The sequence below is a fragment of the Netta rufina genome, assembly GCF_964035555.1.
Source record: "Netta rufina genome assembly, chromosome: 2".
Lineage (NCBI taxonomy): Eukaryota > Metazoa > Chordata > Aves > Anseriformes > Anatidae > Netta > Netta rufina.
The window spans coordinates 105746574-105771154 of record NC_140124.1 but is presented as its reverse complement, the minus strand read 5'-3'; the positions used below and the strand labels follow the sequence as shown (position 1 = coordinate 105771154).

Below are 24581 nucleotides of genomic sequence, written 5' to 3'. Positions count from 1 at the left end.
TCTTTATACACTCACAAGAGCAAGGATTCATATTTAATTTAATTTTACAGTGTCTTAGTCTCCGTAACAAGCACGTGAAACATTTCTGAAGGCCTGTGACAGTGCAGACCAGTGAGCGAACACAAGTTTCTTAGGATCCTTTGTAACACAGGTACTTGTTCCCCTCTGGGAGGACTCGAAAGCCAAATGCTGCAGAGGGGTTGAGAGTAACTCAAGTGAAGCCATGTTAAAAACTGTACAATCCACATTTGAGTGCTGGAAAATAAAGGGATATGCAGGGTCCAGTGGTACTAAAAGCTGGTCTGTTCATAAATGTGAAGTATCCTTTCATTTTCTAACTTCTAGAGGAAAGTCATAAATAACCCAGTTCTCAGTTTTGTCTGCATGGTACACTTGTAAAATGGACAACTGTAATTAGCTGTAATGAATAGTAACAGTTATAACTTAGAATACAGAATATTATTCTAAGTTGTACGTTGCCCTGTGGAGACAGAATCCATTTAGCTCCCAAATCATGTTTAAATCTATCTCCTTTAGAAAAGGAGATGGTGTGTTGCTCATACTTAGTATTTTGTTGAAGTCTTTCCTGGAAGACCACTTGATGTATAAGACAGGTGGAGATGAGAAAATAGGAGAATAGAAGATCCAGCATCTGCTTTAAACTGTATGTCTTCCAAAAAGATCTATACAAAACATTAGACTTTTTAGCTTCTTCTCAGTTTCTTTTATGGGTCCCAGTAAAGTGAGGTAAAAGTATTGGTATCTGCTAACAGTGATAAATTACATAGCTGAGAAAGAAGTTAGAGTGAAATGGGGAGAGGAAATTGACTTATAGTAAAGGGACAAAAAAATATGTGTATTTATTTTCCTTCTTGTTCTTCTTTAGCATATAGTCAAGTTAACTGAAATACTGGGAAATTCAACACTGGAAAGGAGGGGGGAATCAGTGGGACCTAAAAACAGGAGGAACAGAAAGGGTATTGCAGTGAAATCTAGCAGAATTCAGTACTGCCTTTTTATGTATTTACTTGTAAGTAAGTTAGAGTTTCTAAAGCTTTTAGATGATTTATTTAACTAACACAAATATTTTCTGGCTTAATAAACTCGCATCTTGACACTACAGTATTTCTGGGCAAAAAAACTTCTGACACCTGTAAATCTTTGATAAGCAATGGCTGCTCATTCTAGGAAACCACCTGTGTCATTTTTATTTTTTTCAAGTTTTATATGTGTTTTTAATTAAAAAAAAAAATCTAGAACAGGTTAAAGCATGTTTTCATCTTTTCACTTGCATAAAAAAAGAAATAGTGGGTTTTCTGGAATATGTCAAGTTCTAAATTTTCTTGTTTCTATGCTAAAGATACAGCTTGAAATGCTTGGAATGCGTTTATTTATAGGTTTATGTGTATACAAATAGATGTTCATATTTTTATAGTTCAAATTACTTTCTTCATCCATAAGCTCTGAATTTTACATACAAAGAGCTCTGCAGTCTGAGTTAAAAATAAATCAACTTGTCAAAACAAGTGTTTAGTGTTGAGGCCTCCTTTCCTCTTCCATGCCCCACCTCTGACTCTCCTCTCCCTGTTGCGTGCTACTATAGCAGAAAAATGATGCCAGTGACTGGTGAATTTGCAGCCATTGCCAAAGGAGCTGCCTTAGCAGTGACCCTTATGCCCAGTTCAGTGTTTGCTGGTTGCCTTGAGATCTTTCTCTGCAGTAATCTCCTGTCTCTGATCGCTATAAACCGGTCCCTCTGCTGAGCCATTTAACACCCATATCCTGCTATCTCTGCAAAAGCTGGGTAAGCTTTTGAAATGCAGATACATTCTGGCAAAAGAGCTGCACAAAGGTAGTAGTTGTTATGAATGAAGTTAGTAATTTTTCCAGGAAAGAGAAAGCTGAACACGGTGTCCTTTGTTTAAGCACCAGGTAGGGGAGGTGGAAATATGGCAAATTTTCATTCGATTTAGAAAGGACTAAATTAACTTCCTATTTTGAGTAGTCACATGAAACATTTCCATTGTCACTTTGGTTGTGGTGGTGGTTTGTCCGTAGCTGGTTGCTCTAACAAGGAAATGAATGTCGCTAAGACTGTACAGTGCACTAATTAGAAACATGGACAAACACGTTGTGTTGCTCAGTATTTGAGATTAGTTTTCCCAAGTAATCCAGCCTTCACTGGCATCTTAAAGCCCAGGAGGAAGTGGAAGTTTGACCAAGGACATGGCTATGTGGACTAATTACATGGATACCAAAAAATAAATTGACAAACTGCTCCCTTTGTTGCATTCAGTCTTGTTCACTATCTACCTTGGCATGTTGTTTGAGATGTAATTTGAGACTCGTGTAGGATTTGGTTTAGGGTTGTACGGCAATAATAACAATAAATAGTGCTGAAAAACTGAGATCCTCAATAGCGTTACAGAATTTCATAAGCATTGCAGTTAACCTTCCTGTGTTCACGTTTTTAGCATAAGTGCAGTTTGGTTACTTTTGTCCTTATTTCGAGGAAAAAATGAATATATGATTAAGATAGTAAATAGTCACATAAGTCACACACACACTGTTCTTCAACAGAAGAACAAGCAATAGGCAGTAGTGTTCAGCTGGCGCTTCAATAATGTGCAGTTTCTCCTCCTGTATTAGGAAAAAAATAGACAAAATATTGCCAAAATGTAATCATTTGGATTCAGCCTGGAAAATGACTTGAAATTCAACAGACAACAGGGTAACACTAAAATTTGAGCTAGAAACAAAGTAAATCAAGGGGCAAAATTGTATTGCACAAACATGAAACTAAAGTGAAGATGGATTAGGCAAAATTGGATAGTGATTATTTAAAGTGAAGTATCCTTAGAAAGTGGTTGAAATTTCTGTAAAGCAGATAAAGATATGTATTCAGATATGTCATATGTACATATCTGCAACCATGGATTTAAAAGCAATAGTATTTTAAGCATTAGAACCTCTTATGAAAAAGTTAGATTAGTTAACCTAATGTAATACTGTAAGGAGGTGATGATGCTGCAGGTATAAAGAATACAGAAGTAAAAATTTTTAGTGGTCCTTAGTATAAAAAATGCATTCTATTTTTCATGTAGCTATGGCTTTCTTTTCAAATCAAATTTTGGTAGGAGAGTGCAATCGGACCACTTCTGCACTTCGACATGTAAACTTTTTCTTACTTCTGTGTCCACTAATACAAGTTTGTTGGTGCAGAAGTATTTTTGAACTACTTGTAGAGCTTAATTTCTCTGACTAAATGGATGGAAGATAGGTAGTTTAATTATAGGTGTTCCTATATTCAACAGTCCTAAAGTTACTGTTGCTACAGGACTTAATCTTTCATAATTGTTGAGTGAAAGTTGATATTTACTATGCTGTTCTGATAACCAGTAAATAGCTATGTGAACTAGCTATTTTTTTTTTTTAGTTCTTTTGAGAACTTAAGAACATGCATGGAGTAATATTCAGGTTAATAAAACGAGATTCTAGCATATATGTTATACATGTTTCTATTTTTGTTGCTTTATGCCCTATGAACATAAAAATTGATAAGACTGTACAACAGGTAGATCCTTCAGTGTTTGCAAGAGGTATTTTAAAAACATAAGGAAATTTTAATTTTTCTGAATGTATATCTTCAATGGCAGAAAGTCTGTGAGTAAAAGGTAGATCTGTGGTCCAAAGAAGAAATGCATTTTCGCTTTGTAAAAAGTAAATCTCATCTTAGAAGGCTCCAACAATAGTTATTCCCAAAGCCATTTTAGTACCATGCAGAACGTGCTTCAGTATGTAATTATTTTTGATAGGCAGAAAGAAATGCTCATTCTACTGAGGTTTCGTACATCTGCTAGATTATAAATTATATGGCACTGCGTTGTCTCCTTTCGTGTATTGTCATTGATTGCAGACATAGCAGAAAATAGAGCTGGAATGGGATATTAAGAGATTGTCCAGGCTGCTGTTTGTTAGCCTCCTGAGACTGTTTCTGTGGAACAGATTACAAATGGCCTCATGGTAGCACACCAGTATGGTTTTGCTGAGGTAGAAAATTCTTCTCGTCACTACACCTCCCAGTGAGGCGTGCGTTCGATTTACAGTGAGATGCGCAGCTCTGGTTCATCCATTTGCCCCAGAGCACACCAAGCTGTACACGGTTCTTGACAAATCTTGGCCAGACCTTTGCTTTGAAGCCTTGACTGGTGGAAACTCCACAGTCTCCTTGGGCAGTTGGAAAGAGTGGAAAGGTAAATTACCTTTACTTGCCTCTTGTAGTCTAAAGCCATTAAACGTTCTCTAAGTCTAGTGGACAAGGAGAATATGCAATGCATTTTGTTTTGGAGCACTTTTTTAGTTTACGGATCTGAACATTACCATGTCTTTATTCAATGTTTTATTCAGTTGGTAGTTTAGATGACTGATCTGCCATAGAAAATCCACAGATGTTCTGAATTATAGGCCCCTGAAGGAAAGGTGTCAGCTTCATTTTAGTTTACATTTGTGGATCACAGGAAGCTAATCAATAGACTTATTCAGGCTGAATTTTGAACCCTGCATGGACCCTGAAAAAGATGTAGGTGGGACCAGGAGTAGGTGAAACAGGGAATGCTCGCTCTTTAAGCTGAAGTACCTGTTCTAACCCACAGGGCGTGCTGCCTCCTCTTGCCTTCCTTTACTTGAAGTTGAATCCAGAAGGCTGTTACGAGTTACCTGAATTTTAATGTGGGGTCTTTGAAGAGTCTGAAGAACCTTGTTTTTATCCCGTTCTTTTCCTTTTGTTTTGTATTTAAACTATTATCAAATGAAGACTGCTCTACAAATTCGCTAGTGATTATATTTTTAATTTGCTATTGACCTTTGCATCTCCCTCTTGCCCAGGCGTGATACTGTCTGCATACCTAATTGCATCTCTATCAGCGTTGTCACTGGAAATACTAAATAGCATTGGGTTTGGCACTGACTTCTCAGACAGCCTGTTTGTTCATTGCATCCTTCGGATTGGAAAGGCAGCCCCTGGTTGTTCATGACGCTCTAAGTAGCCCTTTAGCCTATTCGGTGTGCTTTATTGTTTGTATGTGGTCACTGCCAAATTTTTATTGGAAGCTTACTTGATTTAAAGCTTTATCGAGTACTCTGCTATATACCATTTTAATATATTTTGTTTCTCACAGAGTGGGAAACTTGCTTGCTTTCAAAGCAAGTACATTTAATCCAATGAACATCACGTAAAGAGGTGCAAATTTTAGGATACTTCTCATTTGAAAAGGATAAATGTTTATTTCCACAATAGCTAAGGAGCAAAATACTCATTCTAAGATGTGTCTTGTAATTTCTGTGTATTGTGTGCAGCCTGTTCTTTCACTTCATTGCATTTTTATTTGTCTGAAAGTATACATTTTGAGCACACTCTCCTTTTAAGTAGATGATCATACAAATGAATATTCAGTGATTAACAAAACAGAAACAAAAGTAGTGTGCCAATCAGGTTTCACATAATGCATGTACACAGGAATAAATGCAAAGTTATCAAATTATTTTAGCAGCTTGTGCTTCTTTAAACACCTGCTAATTAGTTTTAGAACTAACCAGTTCTAAAAAAATGTTGCTTTTTAAGGATTTCCAATTGGGAAAGGCTTGTCTTTTTTCTACAAAACAAAGTTAAACCAGTTATTTGAGTGTTTCTTGTTTACAAATCTTAACTGATGCTTTCTTTTGCCTTGTAACTAATGTAAGATAATATCCTAAAGACAGCAATAAAAATGTAATGCCATTCTATCACGTTGTGGGAGATTCTTATAGGTATGTATGAGAAATAACTGGATTAAGCTGTTTGGGACGAGGAAAGAATGCTCCTGGTGAGACTGGGCAGAAGTGGAAGACTTTAGTAGAAGAGCTCAGAGTGGACTTAATGTAGTTTGGGTCTGTCCTTGTCAATGGATATGTGTGTTTGCAGACATTAATGATCAGTTCTGTTAGATTGGTTAGCTTCATTTAAAGGTAATAACATTCACATTTTACCTACCAAGAGCTTAGGGGAATTTTAGGGTTTTCTAGATTTTCTTCTAGCATTTAAGGAAAAGGCCTGGGGAGGTGTTTGCTTTCTTTGGGGTTTTGGAGAGGGGTGGTTTTGGTATGTGGGTTCTATTTTCTGTTTTGGCTTGTTCTGGTTTGGGGGGAGAGATGGGTAAGGGGCGTATTTTTTGCTTTTTTTTTCCAGGTTTCCAAACTTGGACTGACTATAGGTTTCTCTGGGGGCATCAGCCCGCTACTTCAGGAATTCTCCTTAAATAGACTGATTCCTACCCTTCTTTGTGACTTCCCTGGTACGGACATCTGTTGTCTGAACCACGTAGGGGGGATGTTTGTGGGTTCTCTTTGTAATCATTGCTGCCTGTCCTCTAGGTGACAGTTTAAACTCGGAGCATCAGATGATATAATCAAGCTACCCTTCTTACCTGCCTATGTTTTAAAATAGAGGACGAGTGCTCTTGAGTGCCTTTGCTTGGCATTGCTTGCTAGTTTCCTCTAATCAGAATAAATCTTTTAACTTCTTGCTTCAAAAGCACGAAGGAACAGCCTTTAGTTTTGCGCTGATTGGCAAGTAAGTGTATGTTCCTCTTCTACCTTTAGAAGATGAACCTACTAGTGTTTTCACTCGATCAGCTGTTGAATAATACAGAGCTGTGGAGTTGGGGTAACTGAATAATGTACCTCTACAGCACATAATGAAGAGAAAATGTCATTTCTCTGCATTGGCTCTTGATTGGTATGCAAAAATGTTGGGCTTTGCAGAGGGATCTTTTAAGCATTCATCTTACTAACTTGCTGCCTTTTCCATACTTCAAGCTCCTAGATTATCAAACAATTTATCATAAATTATTGAGTCCATCCCGTTTTTCTCTGTTTATTGTAAAATGTCTTATAAGCAAAAATACTAGATTTATGCACCTAAAAATTCCAAATTGTACCTATTTTTTCATGAATTTCATACCAGTTAAATAAAATTTTGGTACAGATTGTCTATGTTCTTGGAAAATTTTGCTTCAGAAGATGGTGCACTAACTATCCCTGTTGAAATGGAAGGGAAGCTCTCTGTATGGATGGGTTTGGGGATGGGGAGGAGGCAGGGGAAGGTTCTTAGGGGGTTTTGTTATTGTGTTATTGTTCAGTCTGAACGGCAGTGTGGGCTTTTAATGTACTGTTAATGTGATTATTGTGCTATAGTCAGGGAAACAAATTGGCGTGGTCATTAAAGGTTCTGAGACTTAGCAAAGTCTTGTCCAGTTGGTGTTGTTCCTTTGACCATTAATGAAGGCTCAAGTAGCAAACAACAGTTCTACAGTGATGTACCTGGAAGTAGATATAACACAGAAGATTCTCACTTTAAAAGGAAAGAAATGCTATTGATTATTTTCAGTAAGGTTACCTTAAAAGGTTTTGAATGAGCTACTATGTAATGATACAAGTACTTGCACATATGCTCTCACATAGCAGTCTTTTCAGTCTGTATACGTTATGAGACTCTCCTGCTTTATGCAAAAATTACTTAGTATACTTTTTATTTATATTAGAGCAAGGACAAGATTGCATCCTACAGCAAAACTCCAAAAGTGGATAGGAGTGATGTGGGGAAGGAGATGAAAGAAAAGTCTTCCATGAAACGTAAACTTCCTTTTACTATTAGTCCATCCAGAAATGAAGATCGCAATTCAGACACAGGTAGAACCTTTTTATTTCCTTAACTAATTATTTGTTGGTAAAATACATCCTATTTTAATTAATTGTATATTATGTTTTTACATTGATTTTTCCCTCTAAAAAGGATACTAAGTACAAACGTTGCTTGCTTGCTTCTGATTGTTGCATCTCCGTCTGATAGGCTTTCATCCTATCAGATGTTACCAAAAGCTAGCATGCTATCATAGTTTATCTACATTTTCCAGATCTTTCCTAACCTTGTTCTTTTGCTTCCATTTTAGTCATTAAGTCTTTATTTTCATGGTCATCTCTAGAGGTCCATTTGCTTAATTTGCTTGCAGTAAACTGATGGAAAGATGTGCAAGTGCCTTGATTTGTGACACAGATCTTAGCTTTTCGTAGCCTGTTGTTGGTGGGGGGGAAGATGGGGAGTGTTCTGTCCTATATATAAAAGTTGCTAAGGTTATGGAACTAACTGAACTAGCTATGGAGAACAAACTTCTTTCAGTTTGAGCTCCTCTGATCTGCTCAGGATGCCTTTTCTGCACAGGCTGGTAGTTTTTCCTGACTTAAGCATATTCTATTACAACTGATTTGAAGACTTCAAAATATCATTCTTAACATGGCTCTTTTCGAATCAAGATGGAGGAATCTAAATGTAATTCCAAGAGTATAATTAACCTAATTAAGTATATGCAGTAGTCCAGTAATAGTTATGTTGCCAGCAAGACAGTATCCAAGACTTCTGGATGGTCACCAGAAAGTCTGCTCCCCAGATTTCTCACCAGTTCAGTCTGACAGTTTCTCATATAGTACTTAATACATTTTTTTTTTCAGAAAAGTTAATTAATTAACATACTTGTATTTAATTCTAGTTATGTACCTAAGTACATACTTTTCATCCAGGATTGATTTATTGCAGACAATTTGATTCTTGGATGTTACAAACATATTTTTGTTAATGTAAAGAGAATGTGGTATAAAATCCAAATTTGAAATAGTTGCATTGCAAACCAGAACTTTTGGATTTAAAGCTCAGTTTTCAGTGTGTTTACAGAATTCTACAGTCGTATCCTATTCATAATACCACTTGATTCTGAAAAGACCATGTGTAAGTTATATATGTACGCTCCCAGCATTTGCTTTGTTGATTTTATTGTTTGGTGTTATACCATAACTGTTTTTTTGTAGTGGAATTAAATGTATTTAGAAATAGTCTTTAGCACTTATTTAATGTGTTCTGTGTTGGAAATCTTTTGTCATTTCTCACCATCTCCATCAGCTTTAATTCATTGTCACAACATCTTGTAAGGTAATGTAAAATTTTGTGTTTTCTCTTGCTCTAGCATCTATTGTCACAGTTGCTGCAAACAAGATGGATTAGTCTAGCTGTCTAGACAAGCACAGACAGTGCAGTGCATACACTACAAAACCTTTTTAAGTTGTAGCAGAGGGATGATGGAAACGGTTCAAGTAGGGGCAAGAAATACTTTACAGAACAATGGAAGGCACATAACTCTTAATTATTGTGTAGCAAACATCAGTGCTTATTGTCTGATTCATTGTTGACATGTTGCAAACTTCTGTGTGCATTACTGCTGAGGAAGGAAGGCAAGATAACTGTCCTGTTTCACAGGTGAGGAACTTGGTACCTAGGCTTTCCAAAGGCCATAGAGGCTGGGACCATTACTGGGACCAAAACCAAATAAACAACAACAAAGAACAATTCTTGTCTTGCTGATTCTGTACCTAACCAATTGGATTAGACCAGTGAGCATTAACCACTTACATATTGCTGCCAAGCTGCTGAACTCTTACCTCTGGCAGAAGTGTCTCCTTGCTAACTAAGTACAGAGAATGGCAAATATTATTTGGGAAGGAAGAAAGTTTTGGAGGTGACAGAGTAACCAGATATGGAATCAAGAAGAGGGGATGAAATGCTTCTTGTTAGCTAGTAGTACTAGTGGGTTGGGGGGATGAAAGGGGTGTTGTTTTCTTAAAAATAATAATAATAAAAAAAACAGGGGAGCAGGATTCTGTTTTCTTCTGGTACATGTTGAAAATCTGTAGAAGCAGTCTAGGGAAGATGATCAGAGGTTATGTACACAATTCATAATAAGAAAAGTTCAGAAAAATTGTGGAACTACTGCATTCTTCACCCTGTCCATTATAGTTCCAGGATGTATTTTATCCTTTCCTTGTTGTTTTACTTTTAATTGACTTCCAATATATTTTTTTTCAGAGTTAAGTATAGTAAAAATGTTCTCACTAGTTTGCTAAATAGTTTATTTGTAATCAATAAAACACCATTGAGTTTGCTTTCCAAATGTTTTTAGAGACTTGGCGTCATCTAAAAACATCTCTGGGTGAACAAAAATCAAGGAGTGCCATGAAAAGTAAATTTAGGGTAAGAGTTCTAATTTAGTGAACAACTGTTCATAATAAATGGTTTATCTCCAAGACACATGATAGGGTTGCTAGCTGATGATAGAAACCCCATGATAATTGGGTTCCCTCCTATTTAGGAAGGTAAATGAGTTACTGGAAAAATGGGAATATCTTATTTTTAGAGCACTACATCACTGGACTTGTCTCAGTTCTATTTCCAGAATATGCATACATAAACTAAGATTTTGTCTTTTTTTTTCTTTTTTTTTTTTTTAATCACCTTTATTTGACAAATACTAATTTTTATCCGGTTTCTCTCCTTTGGATTGAAATGCTGCCTCTTGTGACATGTTTCTCTCACCAGCTTCAGCCTCTCTCCCTACCCCTAAATTCCACCTATTGCTTCCTCTTCCTGATATTTTTGGTTTCTTGTGGTATGGTTTTTGGTTTTGTGTTTGGTGTTTTGTTTTTTTCTTTTCATTCAGGTATTGTCAAGAAACTATATAAGTGATGATAATCATGGACATCCAAAAGGATGTTAACTTCACTTGGAAATGTATTTTAAAAAATTGATTCCTACTAAGCTGTTATAAAGTAAATGTTACGTCCAGTCAGTTTTGGGAAGTCTGAAAACAAACTGCATTTGTAGTGTCCCGTAAGAGTCTAGAGCAATGCTTAGTCTTGCTGTTTATTTAGATTTGCATTTAAATTAGTTGTATTAGCTTTTGCCTAGGAAACTGGTGCATTAAATTAATGAAAAATATTTTCATATCTAGCTTGTAGGTTCCTTTCTTAATAATTTCATACTGGCTAGGACCTAATCCTGTTGACTAAATGTAGGCATGCAATGCCAGCTGAGATGCCTGCGGTAGCTAAGTCTGCAGATTTAAGCTGATTTATAACATGAGCTGTGGGAGATCTGTTATGGGACAGCTCCAGCACCTGGAATGGCACTGTGTGCCAATTTTTAATCAACAGAGCCCTATTCTTACTTTCTTTTATTGTGCAGGTGTGTGTCTATTATACTGCTGTTATTTGTTTGAGCAGATCTGGCTTGCGTGTGCTGTCCTTGTTTGGATGCTTCTCCTAAGCTGAAGTCTCTGTTACAACATCCCCATTCTTTGATCAAGAGCAACCACAAAAAGCTAATGCTATATATATTTGTGTGTGTGTGTCAAATTTAATTGCAGTGTAGCTTTAACTTTTATTGAAGTTAATTTCCCATAACCTTATGGAGGATTTTACATTTAAGATTTGCATAAGACTGGTGGAATTGATGGTGGAACAAGAAACATTTTTCGTAACTTTTTTTAATAAGTTCCCTGATTTGAAGTTTCCCAATCCAAAATCACCATTTGCATGAAAGACTACTTATTTAGAGTCCTTAAATAGCATTCTTTAAATTTCAGTAATTTAATTGATTTGGTTATTCTTAAATAATCCATTTTTGTGATAGATTATCTGAGTGAGAACACAGCAGGCAAGTGCTACTATCTTAAAGGACAAGTTTGTTTGCTTGCACCACCTTACTAATCTGAAGAAACAAATTTGTGTTTCTCTATGTAATTACATGTAACTGCAGATTGGAAAAATATTTTCACTGTGAAGGTAAGTATAGGCATTTTAAGAATAGGCATTTTTTAATCTTGTTACATAGTTGATTATTCACAAAGAACAGTAAGAGTTACAGTTACACACCAATTTGTCGCTTTCCTTGGAAATAACGTCTTCCAGATTTTCTGTTTGTGGTAATACCTTGGTTTTGTTATCTGACCTCAGCAATTCCTGCCTTTAACGTAGTCCAAGCATAACACAGTCATTTCTTCTAGCATGTAATAGATATCCAGAGAAGACTGTTCCATGTGTACCTCATCCTAACAGTGCATATATGTATGCTTCCTATAGACAGGCTAGTGGGGCTGCTAAAAGGACTGTTTGGACAACTGTGGTACTACTTGCTGGATTTCAGCTGTTAAAACCGTGACAAGTTTCTTTACCTAATGTATGAGCCAGAGACAGGAAAGTAGATGTGTCTTTGTGCATGTGTATATAAGTTTCAGTAAATATCTGCTATTAACTTAATTAAGCATCACAACAGTACCTTAAATTTCTCTGAAGTGTACAGTATACAACAAGTTCCCTGCATCACGTTCTAGTCTTTAACTGAGTGTAGGAAGCAGCAGTCAATCTTGATGTGTTTCTCTTAAAAATAATAACTTCATCTGCAGATTTGATCACCATGACCTGTCTTCTACTGTTGCCAGTAATAAGGATATTAGTGTCTTGGTCTACATCACTTAATGATTTAGCTTCTGTAGACGTGTTTATTTTATGTCAAGCAGTTTATATTTTAGCTTCATGTGGTCCTATTTCTTGGTGCAGTTATTCCTTATAATTTGCACTGACAGGAGTTTGATGTAAAAGTAGAATTGGAACAAGCCCTGAAGTTGGAATTTGCTCTGTTTGCTTTTTCCTTTATCCACCAAAGTGATTATTTTACAAAATGATATACTCTGTCAGTTTGGCATGATTTGTTTTGAGGAATCCATATGTAATTTTATTTACCAACTTATTTTCCTAAACCACTTAGAAATAAGTTGATCCAGTGTTTGTAACTTATCCAAATCCAAAACAAACAGGTACATTATCAGTTGTCTTGGGACATTATCTGTGAAGCATACTTTCTCTTAAAGTAATTGCTGATGATGTTTTTGCTGCCGGTACATTTCAAAAGTGTGAGTGAATTTCATGAATTTATATAAAAATAAGTGCTTAAATGCAGTTATAACACTGTTTCACATAACTATTTTTGAACTTTTTTTTTTTTTTAAGTGTTATGTGGAAAACTTACACTGCAAAAGGAAAATATTACAAGGAATGTTGTCCAAATAGATTTAGTTGCATATTATGAAGGTTGTTTAATAAAGAAAATCAAACATGGATCCATTTGAAGAGTTTGGATTGTAGTTAATAACATGTAAGAAATTCCCTGATGTCCTAACTACTGAAGAATATCAAAAAGTGACAAGAAAGTGAATATGAAAGAAGATATTTGCACTTCATAGACATTGAAAACAAAATATTCAAAACTTAAAAAAAAAAAAAAAAAACTTTAAAAATTGACTTCAACAGTTTTATAAGTGAAATTTTGTATGACCTTAATTTCTCAAACTGATATTATCTCTATATTAAGGAAGTTATTACCGTTCAAATTGTATGGACATCAAGAACATGGCTGTGAAAAGTTTTTGTTTAACACCAGATAAAGAATAATTAAATAGCCAAGGCTTTAGATTGTTAAGTTAGTATTTTTCCTGCTAAATGAAGTGTAGTGTGATGATAATCTTGGGGCAGTGAAAACAAATAATCTATTGTGCAATAAGCGCAATGGGAGTTCCCAATCATTTGTAAGATTTTTCTGTGGCTTTGTATAACGTCTTTATCAGCAGTTGTAGAGTTGTTTTTCTTGGATCAAAAAAGTAGTCTTTTTTTTTTAGTTTATCTAAATTTCTCTTTTATATGCCCTACTATTTCCCCTTCGATTCCTTCCACACATTTGTTCTGTGTTTTGTTTTGTTTTGTTTTTATCCTCTAGTTTAAATCTAGGCCATATGCATGAGAACTGGAGTTGGGGAAAAATTACTAGCTTCTTGCCGGATGTACTCCAGTAAATGGATTATTAGGTGCACCTGCTGTAGTCCCAAGACACTTTTTTTTTTTTTTTTTTGTTTCTTTATTGTTGGTCATACTCATTTTGTGTATTGAACTGTTCAGATTTTCTGAAAATCCATACGTAGTCTAGCATCTACTTGGTGAGAGCAATTGGTAAGACCTAGAAATGCTCTGTAAACACTATTGCACCAGTGAAAAGCTTTGGAATATTGGGTAGGACTTCGGTGTTGTTTCACAACACTAAACATGATACATGATTGAATTTCACTCATATGCTTAATAGGTATTTCTAGTAAAATGATTTAAAAAAAAATAAAAGTATAAACAAACAAAACCCACGCTATCATTTGGATGTATTGTTTTCCCAAGCTGAATATAGTTATAAAATTGTTATGAATGATTCAGAATGCAAATGAATGTGTGTTTTGTTTTGTTTTGTTGTGAAAAAGAATCATAAGTGGTAAATAGCATAAACTAAGAAACAGCAAATCGTGCCAGACAAACTGAAATATGCTGTTTTGTTGGAAATACTAAATAAGCCGATGAAGGTTACAGAGTATGCTCTCCTCGGAGAGAGAACAGCATAATCGCATTGAAAAGCTGAAAGTAAAATTTCATCGTAGGTTTTCTTTAAGTTTTCCTATATGCAGACTTTCTACAAACAGGGAAGCAGGCTTGATTTAGATATTGTATGTATTTTTAGATGTTCAGAAGTGTGAGATGCATGCAGTTCAGAAAAATCTCAACAATTACATATGTAAAAGGGATCTCCTTGTTTCCTTTTTAAACATGGATAAATTTGTAGGTTTTATATGTATGTCTGCTCCTTTCCATTCTTAAAATAATCTTATTATAATCGTTCAGTCTGTAAAAGCATATATTTCTTATTTGGTCAGTATGGAATTGAAAATGTACACTGGTTGCATGGCTTTCTGTGCCTTTAGAGCATTGCACTATTGGAGCCTTTGTATATAAGCAAACCTAGAAGGTGAGATTTAGAGAGGGCTAGGAAGGCAGAAAATGAGTTAAGAGGAAATGAATGAAATGAGGAGGGGCCCGGAGAGAGGGCTGGAAACAAGTAGAGAATATCAAAAGATAAAAAAGGTCAGTTTGGGGATTAATGAAGTGTGGAATGGTACATGCTTAGGAACCTCAGTGGGACTTAAGCTTCTTACTTGTAATTTTTATTAATTTTTGCTCCTCTGCAGAAAGTTTGCAGTGAAGTGAAGTTTGCCTCAGTGGAGTCTTTTGAGATTTTCATCTTCTGCAGATAGCAGATTTTTAATGAAGCTTTTATCTTACAGGTGCTTTGAGGTTGAGATGTTGGAAAGGAAACTGGAAGATCAATATAATCACAAGGACAGTGATGAAATAAAATCCATCCCCTCCCCTCCAACTGTACCTTAACTGCACTTTCCATGTTTTTTTAATATGTCCCCAAATACTAAGGTTAACTAAAACTGGATGAGCAGTGCCTTATCAGATGATAATTGATTACAGTAAGGGTAAGATGCGAGAAGGTGCTGCACAAAGAACTAAAGTCATCAGTGTGGCAACCAAGCTTATTTTACTAACAGTAACAATCCCTGACCAAGTTTTAGCATTTTCATAGAGTCAAACCCAGTTCATGAGTCCAACATTTTTTCCCCTTTCTCTTTACATATTCTTGATTGTAATTTTTAGATCTTAAACAACAGCATAAAGTTTATGGCTTAGCTAGTCACAGAGGAGAAAGCAGCCAACAGACGACCTTCCTCCTTCTTGAATCCTTCCCTTATCTGTGCTCAGTAGTCCAGTCTGGAGGGTGAATTGGGGTTCCCCGTGTCTGTAGGGTGCAGAGCAATGTCTGACTGTTTCAAGGTATGTCAGGAACGTGGAAGGCAGGGAATCGACCAAAAGGAGAGGGTGCTGCAGAATTAGAAGCTCATGATGACCCTGGGCTTCTAGGGAAGGGAACCAAGGGAAGTATTTGCTCAGAGTTTTGAGATGTTCTGTTAATTTGAGCCTATTTTAGAAAAGGCTGTTCCTTTTTGATAGTATCAATTAGATATTTTTTTTTTTGCACTGCTTTCAAAAATTTTAATTTGAAATAACCAAGGATGTTTACTTTCAAGCAATAACCTTAGGGGCTGAAGAAAAAGGTAGACGTTACATATCTAACACGTAATATTAAGCTCCTTAATGAAATAGAAAATGCTAAATTTGACAAGAACTTTCTCAGACAAAAAAAAAAAAAGAGCAATTTTCTGGAAAGCTGAGGTAATTACATGACGTGAATGGTCTTCACTATGCATAAACGCAAACTATTACATCTCCGGAAAATACAGTTACAAGGTAGGGAGGTGTATGGAAAATAGTTGTAGGAAAAGAAATATGATGCATGGGAAGTTTATACTTATCTGATATTGAGATCATTAAAGATTGTTCCAGTTAAAATCAATTTAGTCACTACATCACAAATCGGTTGTTTTCTGTTATATTTCAAGGTGAATGCTTGTGTTTGGTTTAGGAAATATTGGTATAAAAAAATGAAGGAAGAATGCTTGAAAAGGATGGAAGATATAGATCAAACAAATTTTCCAAGTTATACAAATAAAATATTCGTTTTGAAATTTTGTAATATATTAAAAATTTATCTGATTTCAGAGCGCACTTAACTGATCTTGAGATCTGTGAGAATTCTTAGGTACTGAGATAGCTTTAGAAATTATCTGTGTATTCAGATGTGTAATTTTAGCTCCTGGCTCAAAAGTTGGACGTGGAGTATCAAATATCTTCAGTAAATATTGATAAAAGAAGTTATACATGTAAAATATATGAAATAGGTGTATGTTTTGGAAGGGTATGAATTTCGAAGAAGAAAGTGCTTTTAAGGTGAAGTAACAGAATGAGAGAAGAAATCCTGTATTCCATTATCTAACAAATATCTGTATTAAGAAGTCTTTTCCTAACTTTTAACACGAGGTCTTGAGAGAAGAGTCGCAAATTTGGATTAGAAGCTGAAGGGAACTGGCTGATCTTAAAGCACTTTTTAAGGATCTGACTTGTTTCTCCAAGGTTTGAAATTGTGAGTCTTACTGCAAGGTGCAACAGGTTTTCTATCTTTCAGAATTTTTAGTACTCCTTCTTACAGCTCTGAGTAGTTCAACTCGGTAGCTTTTAGCCTAATATAATATAAAAGGTAACCAAAATTAATGCAAATGCAGCAAATTAGAGATGCAATTTCTGTTTATCTTCTGTCATCAATCACCAGTTCACGTACCTTGAAAATATGGTTTTACTTCTAGAAAAAGTTTATAGCAGAATAGCAATTTGAGCCTTACAATGTTCATATTTCCAGAGAAGGAAGGTCCGGAGAAAAAGAAAGCGAAGAAGGATGCTGCAAACAAGAAATCAGCACCAGTTAGCATCCTTTTTGGTTATCCTCTGTCAGAGCGCAAGCAGATGGCACTTCTCATGCAGATGACAGCAAGAGACAACAGTCCAGGTGATCTTACATAGCCAACAGTTTTCTTCTTCCTGCCATTTTATTTTATTTTATTTTATTTTATTTTATTTTATTTTATTTTATTTTATTTTATTTTATTTTATTTTATTTTATTTTTATTTTATTTTTATTTTTATTTTTTACCTCTCAGACACTGTTCCATGCACTTATTTAAACTGAAGTGCTACTTTTTTATGGAGTTTAAGTACAGTCTCATTGTCTCTATTTTGGAGTGGGATTTCCATTTAGTAGGAAAATGATTCAACTTCTTAGGATTTAAAGGGGGGGACCCTCTTTAATGAGAGATGCCTTGTTTTTAACTCAGAACTTCAAACTATCCTTGCTCCAGCTGTATTTAAAAAAAAAAAATCTTGTTTTTATAAATGTGTTTTTGTTTGTAAAAATGTGTTTTTACAAAATCTGCATTTTTTAAAAGTGAATGTCTGCATTTATTTAGGAATTTGGTATTGGTTAGCGGTATCCTGCTGTGTTTAAATCTGTGTAGAGAAAGGCAAGACAATTTCATGGAAGGAGGAAGTATCTTTTAAAAAGCTCTTGAGACTCTCAAATAATTTAGGAGGAAAAAGGGATATTGTTTATTCTCTCATACTAGGGAAGTCTGCCTCATATATAAAACACTGGAGTCTCTGTCTCATAGGCGTGTGTTCTTTGAGAAATGAAACCTAAGGAATCATGAAGGTGAAAATAACCAGACGGATAGTCCGTAGCTCCCTGTCATGTGTTATTAAAGCTTCTTTTTTCTTTTTTGAAAATTTTCTGAGGAAACTCTAGTTCACTACCCACCTCCCCACCCCCCAAAGTAATTGTGTTGGCACAGCTAAGGAAGTGCAGGGTACAACACACAGCTAGTAATTCCTTAAACTGGCCTTGCACTAAAGATCTAGATGACGTATACCAGAGGAAGAGAGAAGCAGGGTAGAGACTAATCTGCATGGTGATGCTTTGTCTTGTTTAAGAACAATTTATGCCAGAGTATGTCAACTTTGTAGTTTGGATAGAATTTGTCCGTTCTTGAAAACTATTTTAAAAACAGTAAGACTTTGTAAAACACCATTTTTATATTGCAAATAGGTGTTGTGTTAATACACGTGAAGTGTCAAACACGTCCTTTATTTAATTATTCACTGATAATTATCATCTTTTCATACAAGCATTATAATGAAGTAAAAATACTGTTACATAACTTGTAATGACCATTTAAAAATTTATTTTGTAGATTCCAACTTAAATCATTCCTTACAAACACCAGCACAGAAGAAAACTCCAACTTCCTCTTCAAGACAAAAAGACAAAGTTAACAAAAGAAATGAACGAGGGGAAACTCCTTTACATATGGCAGCAATTAGAGGGGATGTTAAACAAGTTAAAGAACTAATCAGTTTAGGTGCAAATGTGAATGTAAAAGATTTTGCAGGTAAGTTGATACATGCTTGCTTAGCTGTATGAATTCAAAATTAATACTGATGTTGTTAACAGGTTTTAGTTCACTTTGTGCTATATTTAAATGAAAAAATATAATTTAAAATTAATTGGAGTTTTTCAGATTTCTTTTTTGAAGAAAATGATTGGGCTTAGACACTGGTACATAGTATCTTGTTTCATAGAATCAAATCACAGAGTGGTCTGGGTTGGAAGGGACCTTAAAGACCACCCAGTTCCAACTCTCCTGCCATGGGCAGGGACACCTCCCACTAGATCAGGCTGCCCAAAGCCCCATCCAGCCTGGCCTTGAGCACCTCCAGGGATGGGGCACCCACAGCTTCTCTGGGCAACCTGTGCCAGTGCCTCACCACGCTCTGAGTGAAAAACTTCCTCCTAATGCTAATCTAAATCTTCCCTCTTTGGTTTAAAGCTATTCCCCCTTGTCGCGTCATTTCTGCCTGAGCAAAAAGTTGCTCTCCATCTTTCTTACATGCCCATTTAAAGTATTGAAAGGCTGCAGTGAGGTCATCCCAGAGCCTTCTCCAGGCTGAACATCCCCAGCTCTCCCAGCCTTTCTTCATAGGAGAGGTGCTTCAGCTCTCTGATCATCCTTGTGGCCCTCCTCTGGACCTGCTCTTACAGCCCCACATCCTTCTTGTGCTGGGGGCCCCAGCCCTGGACACAGCACTCCAGGTGGGGCCTCACAAGGCAGAGCAGAGGGGCACAATCACCTCCCTCCCCTGCTGGCCACCCCTCTGGTGATGCAGCCCAGGACGCTGTTGGCCTTCTGGGCTGCAAGCACGCACTGCTGGCTCTTGTTGAGCTTTTCATCCAGCCTGCTTTCTTGGGGGCAAAGGAGGGAGAGAGGGAGAAGACCTTGACACTGCAAGCGCTGCTCAGCAGTAGCCAAAATGCTGGTGTGTTATCAACACAGTTTACCCACAACTGGAAAACAGAGCACCATATGGGCTGCTATGAAAGAAGTTAACTTTTTAAGTTCTTCCCAGTTCTGCCCAGTACAGATACTTAACCGGTTTCAAAGGTAGATGGAAACATGAGGAGAACAGCTGAGAGCTGGTTCCAGGAGTTGATTGAGAGCAAGTCATTAAAGGCTTCATTCAGAACTCTTGACGAGGTGTTTGGGATCAAATGAGATAATTTCCATTGGTAATCCAAAGGGAGAAGCAGAGGTGGCTGAGCTTCAAAATACTGTGCAAAGGAAGAAGTCAAGAAAAGGGGGAGGATTTGAGAAGTGAGTCACGATTGGACAAAAAGTATGAATTTAGGATGCAGTGAAGTTTAGAGAATTAGAGTTTTTTAGCTAAGAAGCTGGCAGAACTAAAGGAGGAGAAAATGAATTAGTAATGGAGGAAGTAACCCTGCTCATGGGGTATCTGCCAGAACAATACTGCTGTGTGAGGACAGGAGTAAAGGAAACAGATGTTGAGAGCAAGCCAGGACTAGTGTTGGCCGGCTGGACGTTTTGATAGGGTAGAAAGGCAAAGCAGTAAAACACGGGGAAGAATGAATTATGGAGAAAATTAAGTATGTCATTGTTAGGGGGAAGAAGGCAGGGATCAAAGGGCTGGGAGCAGAACAGTGTTTTCACTGTGGGATAGTGGGAAAGGGGCAGATGACGAGAAAATGGAAAGAAGAAGGTGGTAGCCAGGCAGTGCTGGAAGTGAATGATCCACATGATGATGGGAGAAAAAAAATTAATTTACAAACAATAGGAAATGTTTTGCTACAGAGTAAGTTAGAAGTTGCTTTTTTGTTTGTTTGTTTTTTTGCTGCTACTGTCAGTTTTATTTTTTAAACAAGTGGAAGGTCAGAAGTTCAGTAAGAGATGAAGATGAGGGATTTCCTTGGTGAAGTATTGGATAAATCATGGGTTTCTGAACAGAGGTACAAGACCATTACTTACGAAATGTGGAGTATAGTGAGTAAACTCTTCCAGACCTGCACCGGTTATTTAAGACAGAAGTTGAATCCTTTTCCAGAGCTAGTCTTTGGAAAGTCATCAAAAATAGCCTGGAAGTTCAGGATAGCTATGATGGGATGCATCCAGTTGGGAAGAGGAGATTGAGGTATGGAATGTAGTACGTGTGGGTTTGGATTTCTCATCATCTTCACTTTAGGCTCTGCTGAAAAAAAATGAGCAGTGAGCTTGAGATTATCAAAGTGAAATCAAAATTGCTAAGAAGGGCTAATATTCTAAGAAGTATCTGGAGGAAGTTCCCTGCCAGTATTTGTTAACAGCTTGCTATCTTGACTAATCATTGCTGAATGTTATTAGTGATACTTGGTACACGTTCAATGGCTCTAAATGTACACTGGTTGTAGCAATTTCCATATTTCCCAATAGTATGATTGGTAATCTGTTTCTATATATGATGATGTTATTTATATATACCTAATAATGCAATCTAATATGTACTAGTAAAAGAATTTCTAACATGTTTAATCTGGGGATTTTATGCCAGGTTTTTCATTTATTTGATTATTGATTTCTCTGTTCAGTGTATTCATGGTAAAATTTATAACTTACTGCTGCGAGGGCCAGGATTGGTAAAGCACGTATTCATTAAACAGATGGCATTACTTTCCTCTGAACTGGTGTATGAATGTGTATTGAAATGTTTCAAGGCCATAGATTGATAGTACAGTGGAAAACCAAACCAAAAACAAACAACCAAACAAAACTTTGACCTTTCAAACTTACACTGACCACTCTTCCTTACAGGTTGGACACCACTGCATGAAGCTTGCAATGTTGGTTACTATGATGTTGCTAAAGTCCTGATAGCAGCAGGAGCTGACGTGAACACGCAGGGCTTGGATGATGATACTCCACTTCATGATTCTGCTAGCAGTGGGCATAGAAATGTGAGTGTGCTGTGAGAGCAGGGGAAGTATCTAAGTTGTTTGAAATATTCAGTCATTACAACAAATCCTAACTGTCCAGATCGGTCTCGCAGGGTTTTATAATGCTGCTTCTGCTGTTCTAGGGACATCTTAATTTTTTTTGTTTTGCTTTGTTACATCTTGCTCTTCACTGTAATGCTATTGCAAGATGCCTTGTGCTAGCATCTGCTTCTTAAATATTTAAAATTTCACATTATTTTAAATAAATACACATTTTAATGAACTTTTAGACTTGTACTGTATAGAATTCTCAATAAGAAAATGTCTCCAAGCTCTCTCTCTCTCATATAATACTTGTATTTTATGTTTATTACGGAATATATAATCAGTATTGTACAGTATAATAATTGATATTTCTATTGTGATGTTATTATATGAATAATTGTGTTATTCATATACACAATAATCTGTGAAATTTCCACTAAGTGTTTAGTAATGGTTTCTTACGGGTATCAAAACGGAAGTGGTCTTTAGGTGGAGTGCTCATAGAATTGTAGTAGAGGTTTGGAGAACAGAATGTCAATGCTTATCTGGTCTTGGTATACATATTTGTGACCATCTCAGTAACATGTATCAGAAAAGTTTGAAGTTTCTTGTGAACATGTCACTGTCTGCTGGATTTCCCCATTCTTAGCATGCAGGACAAAAAAAAAAAAAAAAGTAACTGATACTGGATACTGTCATGAAAATGCAGTGGCCGTGTTATCGTTGCCTTTTAAAACTTCTGGCCATGATGACAGACATTGGTGATTTCACAGTATGGTAACAGTTGGGTATGGGGAGTAGTTTGTTCCTCCAGTGACACTTAGATCTCCAACAGGGCTTTTCCGAAATGCCATGCAAACCAGTAATACTGCTACTTGAGAAACCTTTCCTGTTTGTTAAATAGTTAAATGCTATAAAACTTGGAGCAAGGAGGTGAACTGAGTGCACAGGATTAGAGAGCTTGGTAGGTGAGGAACCAGGTAAATGGTACAAATTGTTGCCAGAACAGTGAGAAAAATGTCAGTGTTGCTGTTCTTTATGATGATATTGTATCTGTGTGATCACGGACAACTTTCTTTAGTCTTCCCCATAAGCTCTTTTAACAAGCATATTACATACTTGGATTTTACATTTCAGTTGTTGAAGTCTTGCTTTGTGGTATCAACTTCAGAGACAGGTGTTTGGAATTATGTGGCACATGATCTGCCTTTTCTGTCCAATGGAAGGTTTTTATACTGGTAAATTAATGTTGTAGAAAACCTCAACGTTCTTCTATTTAATGCTATAGATTGTGAAGTTGTTGCTTCGACATGGTGGAAATCCATTTCAAGCCAATAAGCATGGGGAGAGACCTGTTGATGTCGCTGAAACTGAAGAGTTGGAAATGCTATTGAAAAGAGAAGTGCCTATCTCTGATGATGAGGACAGCTGCTCAGGTAAAAGTAGGCATTTCACTGCATAATTAAAGTGCATCAATTCATCTGAAATTAGGTGTTTTTAATCTTTTGCATAGTGTTAGCTAGGAAGAATTGCTGTAAGTAGCAAGTGCAATTTTTAAGGTTGTTTTCTACTTTAAGTTTTAGAAGTGATTTTCAAATTTTTCCGTTGAATTGATTTCTCCATTTTTTTTTGTCTTTATCTCTATCTTTCTTCATTAATCGCTTTCCACCATCCAAATCAACCTTACCTCAGCGTGGTGGTTATATCAGAGAAAAAATACAGAGGAAAATACCGTATTTACTAGAATACAAGGAGGTTCCTGAGAGGTCTCCTTGGGGAAAAATATCCTCTGAAGTCACTTCATATCCTCAGTGGAAGAATTGCGATCTAAGAGATATATATAAGGAGAAGGAAGAAAGAAGCAGCAACTGCTTTATAGGAAAAGGGTAAAGGGAAGGCACAAACAATCTGCAAAGAGTGATCAGAGCTAAAGACAGGAGGAGGATGACACATACATATTAGAGATGGGGAGGGAGGAATAAAAAATTGATAGTGTGAACTAGCAATATATTCTGGATGCTGAAGATAATGCAGAAAATAATGGTGACTGCAAGGTTCTATTTTAGTGGTACTGTGTAAAATACAAAGCAGCTGAGAAGCTTCCTAGCAAGATATTCTTCTTAACCATTGCTTACTGGCAGTTGGTTCACAGAGGATGCTATGGGAAATGAGGGGGAATTTTGCAGCAGAATGGTTTTTTTTACTTCTTTCAAAATTCTAATGCATTGAAACTGCTTCATTATTTCCTTATGCTATTATTTCAAACTCTTTTGTTGCTTCTTATTTGGTATGTGAATTCTCTAGACATAGTACTAAATGTTACTGAATTCAATTCTTTAAAAAAAACAAATGGATAGATTCAGCTGGAGAGGCTTGGCTTGGGACCTTATCTTTCTGGAAGCAATACATCCAGAAAGATTTCTAAAAGATTTTTGAGTTCTAAATTTTCATGTGATCAGTTAATGATAACACTGCATATGTTGTGTAAAGTTTAACTTGAGGAACAGTTGAGAGATTTGTGCTCCTGACTTGCAAGTCAGGATGCCCAGGACATCATACTTGCTTCACACTGTGCACTCATATAGCAGAGATCAGTTGTAGAGAATTATAGCAGAGCCTACTTCAGGCTGTCTGCATCATGTGTTTAAAGATTCATAAGGTAATTTCTTTACACCAGCAGTTCTTTGTCTTTTAACAATTAAACTCATCAACTGTTGAAACAAGGTACTTTGACTGAAATAGTTCATGTGGAGGAGAATGTGGTTTAGTTGTTAGAGAGCATGAGAGCTGATGAATTCCTCTGGGAATGAATCATCACTGAAGGATGCCCTTGAGAAAAAGGTTTTGCAGGCACTGCACGTAATAGATGAGGTTTGCTAAATTTAAAGAGTTGCTTGTATTAGATTGGGATGTGAACGGTAATCAATGTCTTTATGTACCTGGGTGACACCTGTGAAGCGTGAGGAGCTAATGGGTT

General features: G+C 36.4%; 1 protein-coding gene across 11 annotated transcripts in view; it reads left to right on the top strand.

Moving 5' to 3' along the window:
• The window catches only part of ANKRD12 (ankyrin repeat domain 12), a 63355-nt gene that overhangs the window by 20303 nt on the left and 18471 nt on the right, over positions 1-24581 (top strand). For 8 of the 11 annotated variants that reach the window (XM_084282419.1, XM_084282420.1, XM_084282417.1 and 5 more), the window contains 5 exons: positions 7578-7725; positions 17105-17251; positions 18489-18686; positions 21438-21580; positions 22893-23040. In XM_084282419.1, the coding sequence (XP_084138545.1) occupies positions 7578-7725; positions 17105-17251; positions 18489-18686; positions 21438-21580; positions 22893-23040 (784 nt within the window). Of the gene's footprint in view, positions 1-50; positions 152-969; positions 1031-6223; positions 6330-7577; positions 7726-17104; positions 17252-18488; positions 18687-21437; positions 21581-22892; positions 23041-24581 lie in introns of those variants that run through there. The other 3 variants (XM_084282412.1, XM_084282413.1, XM_084282421.1) reach the window with 3 other exon arrangements.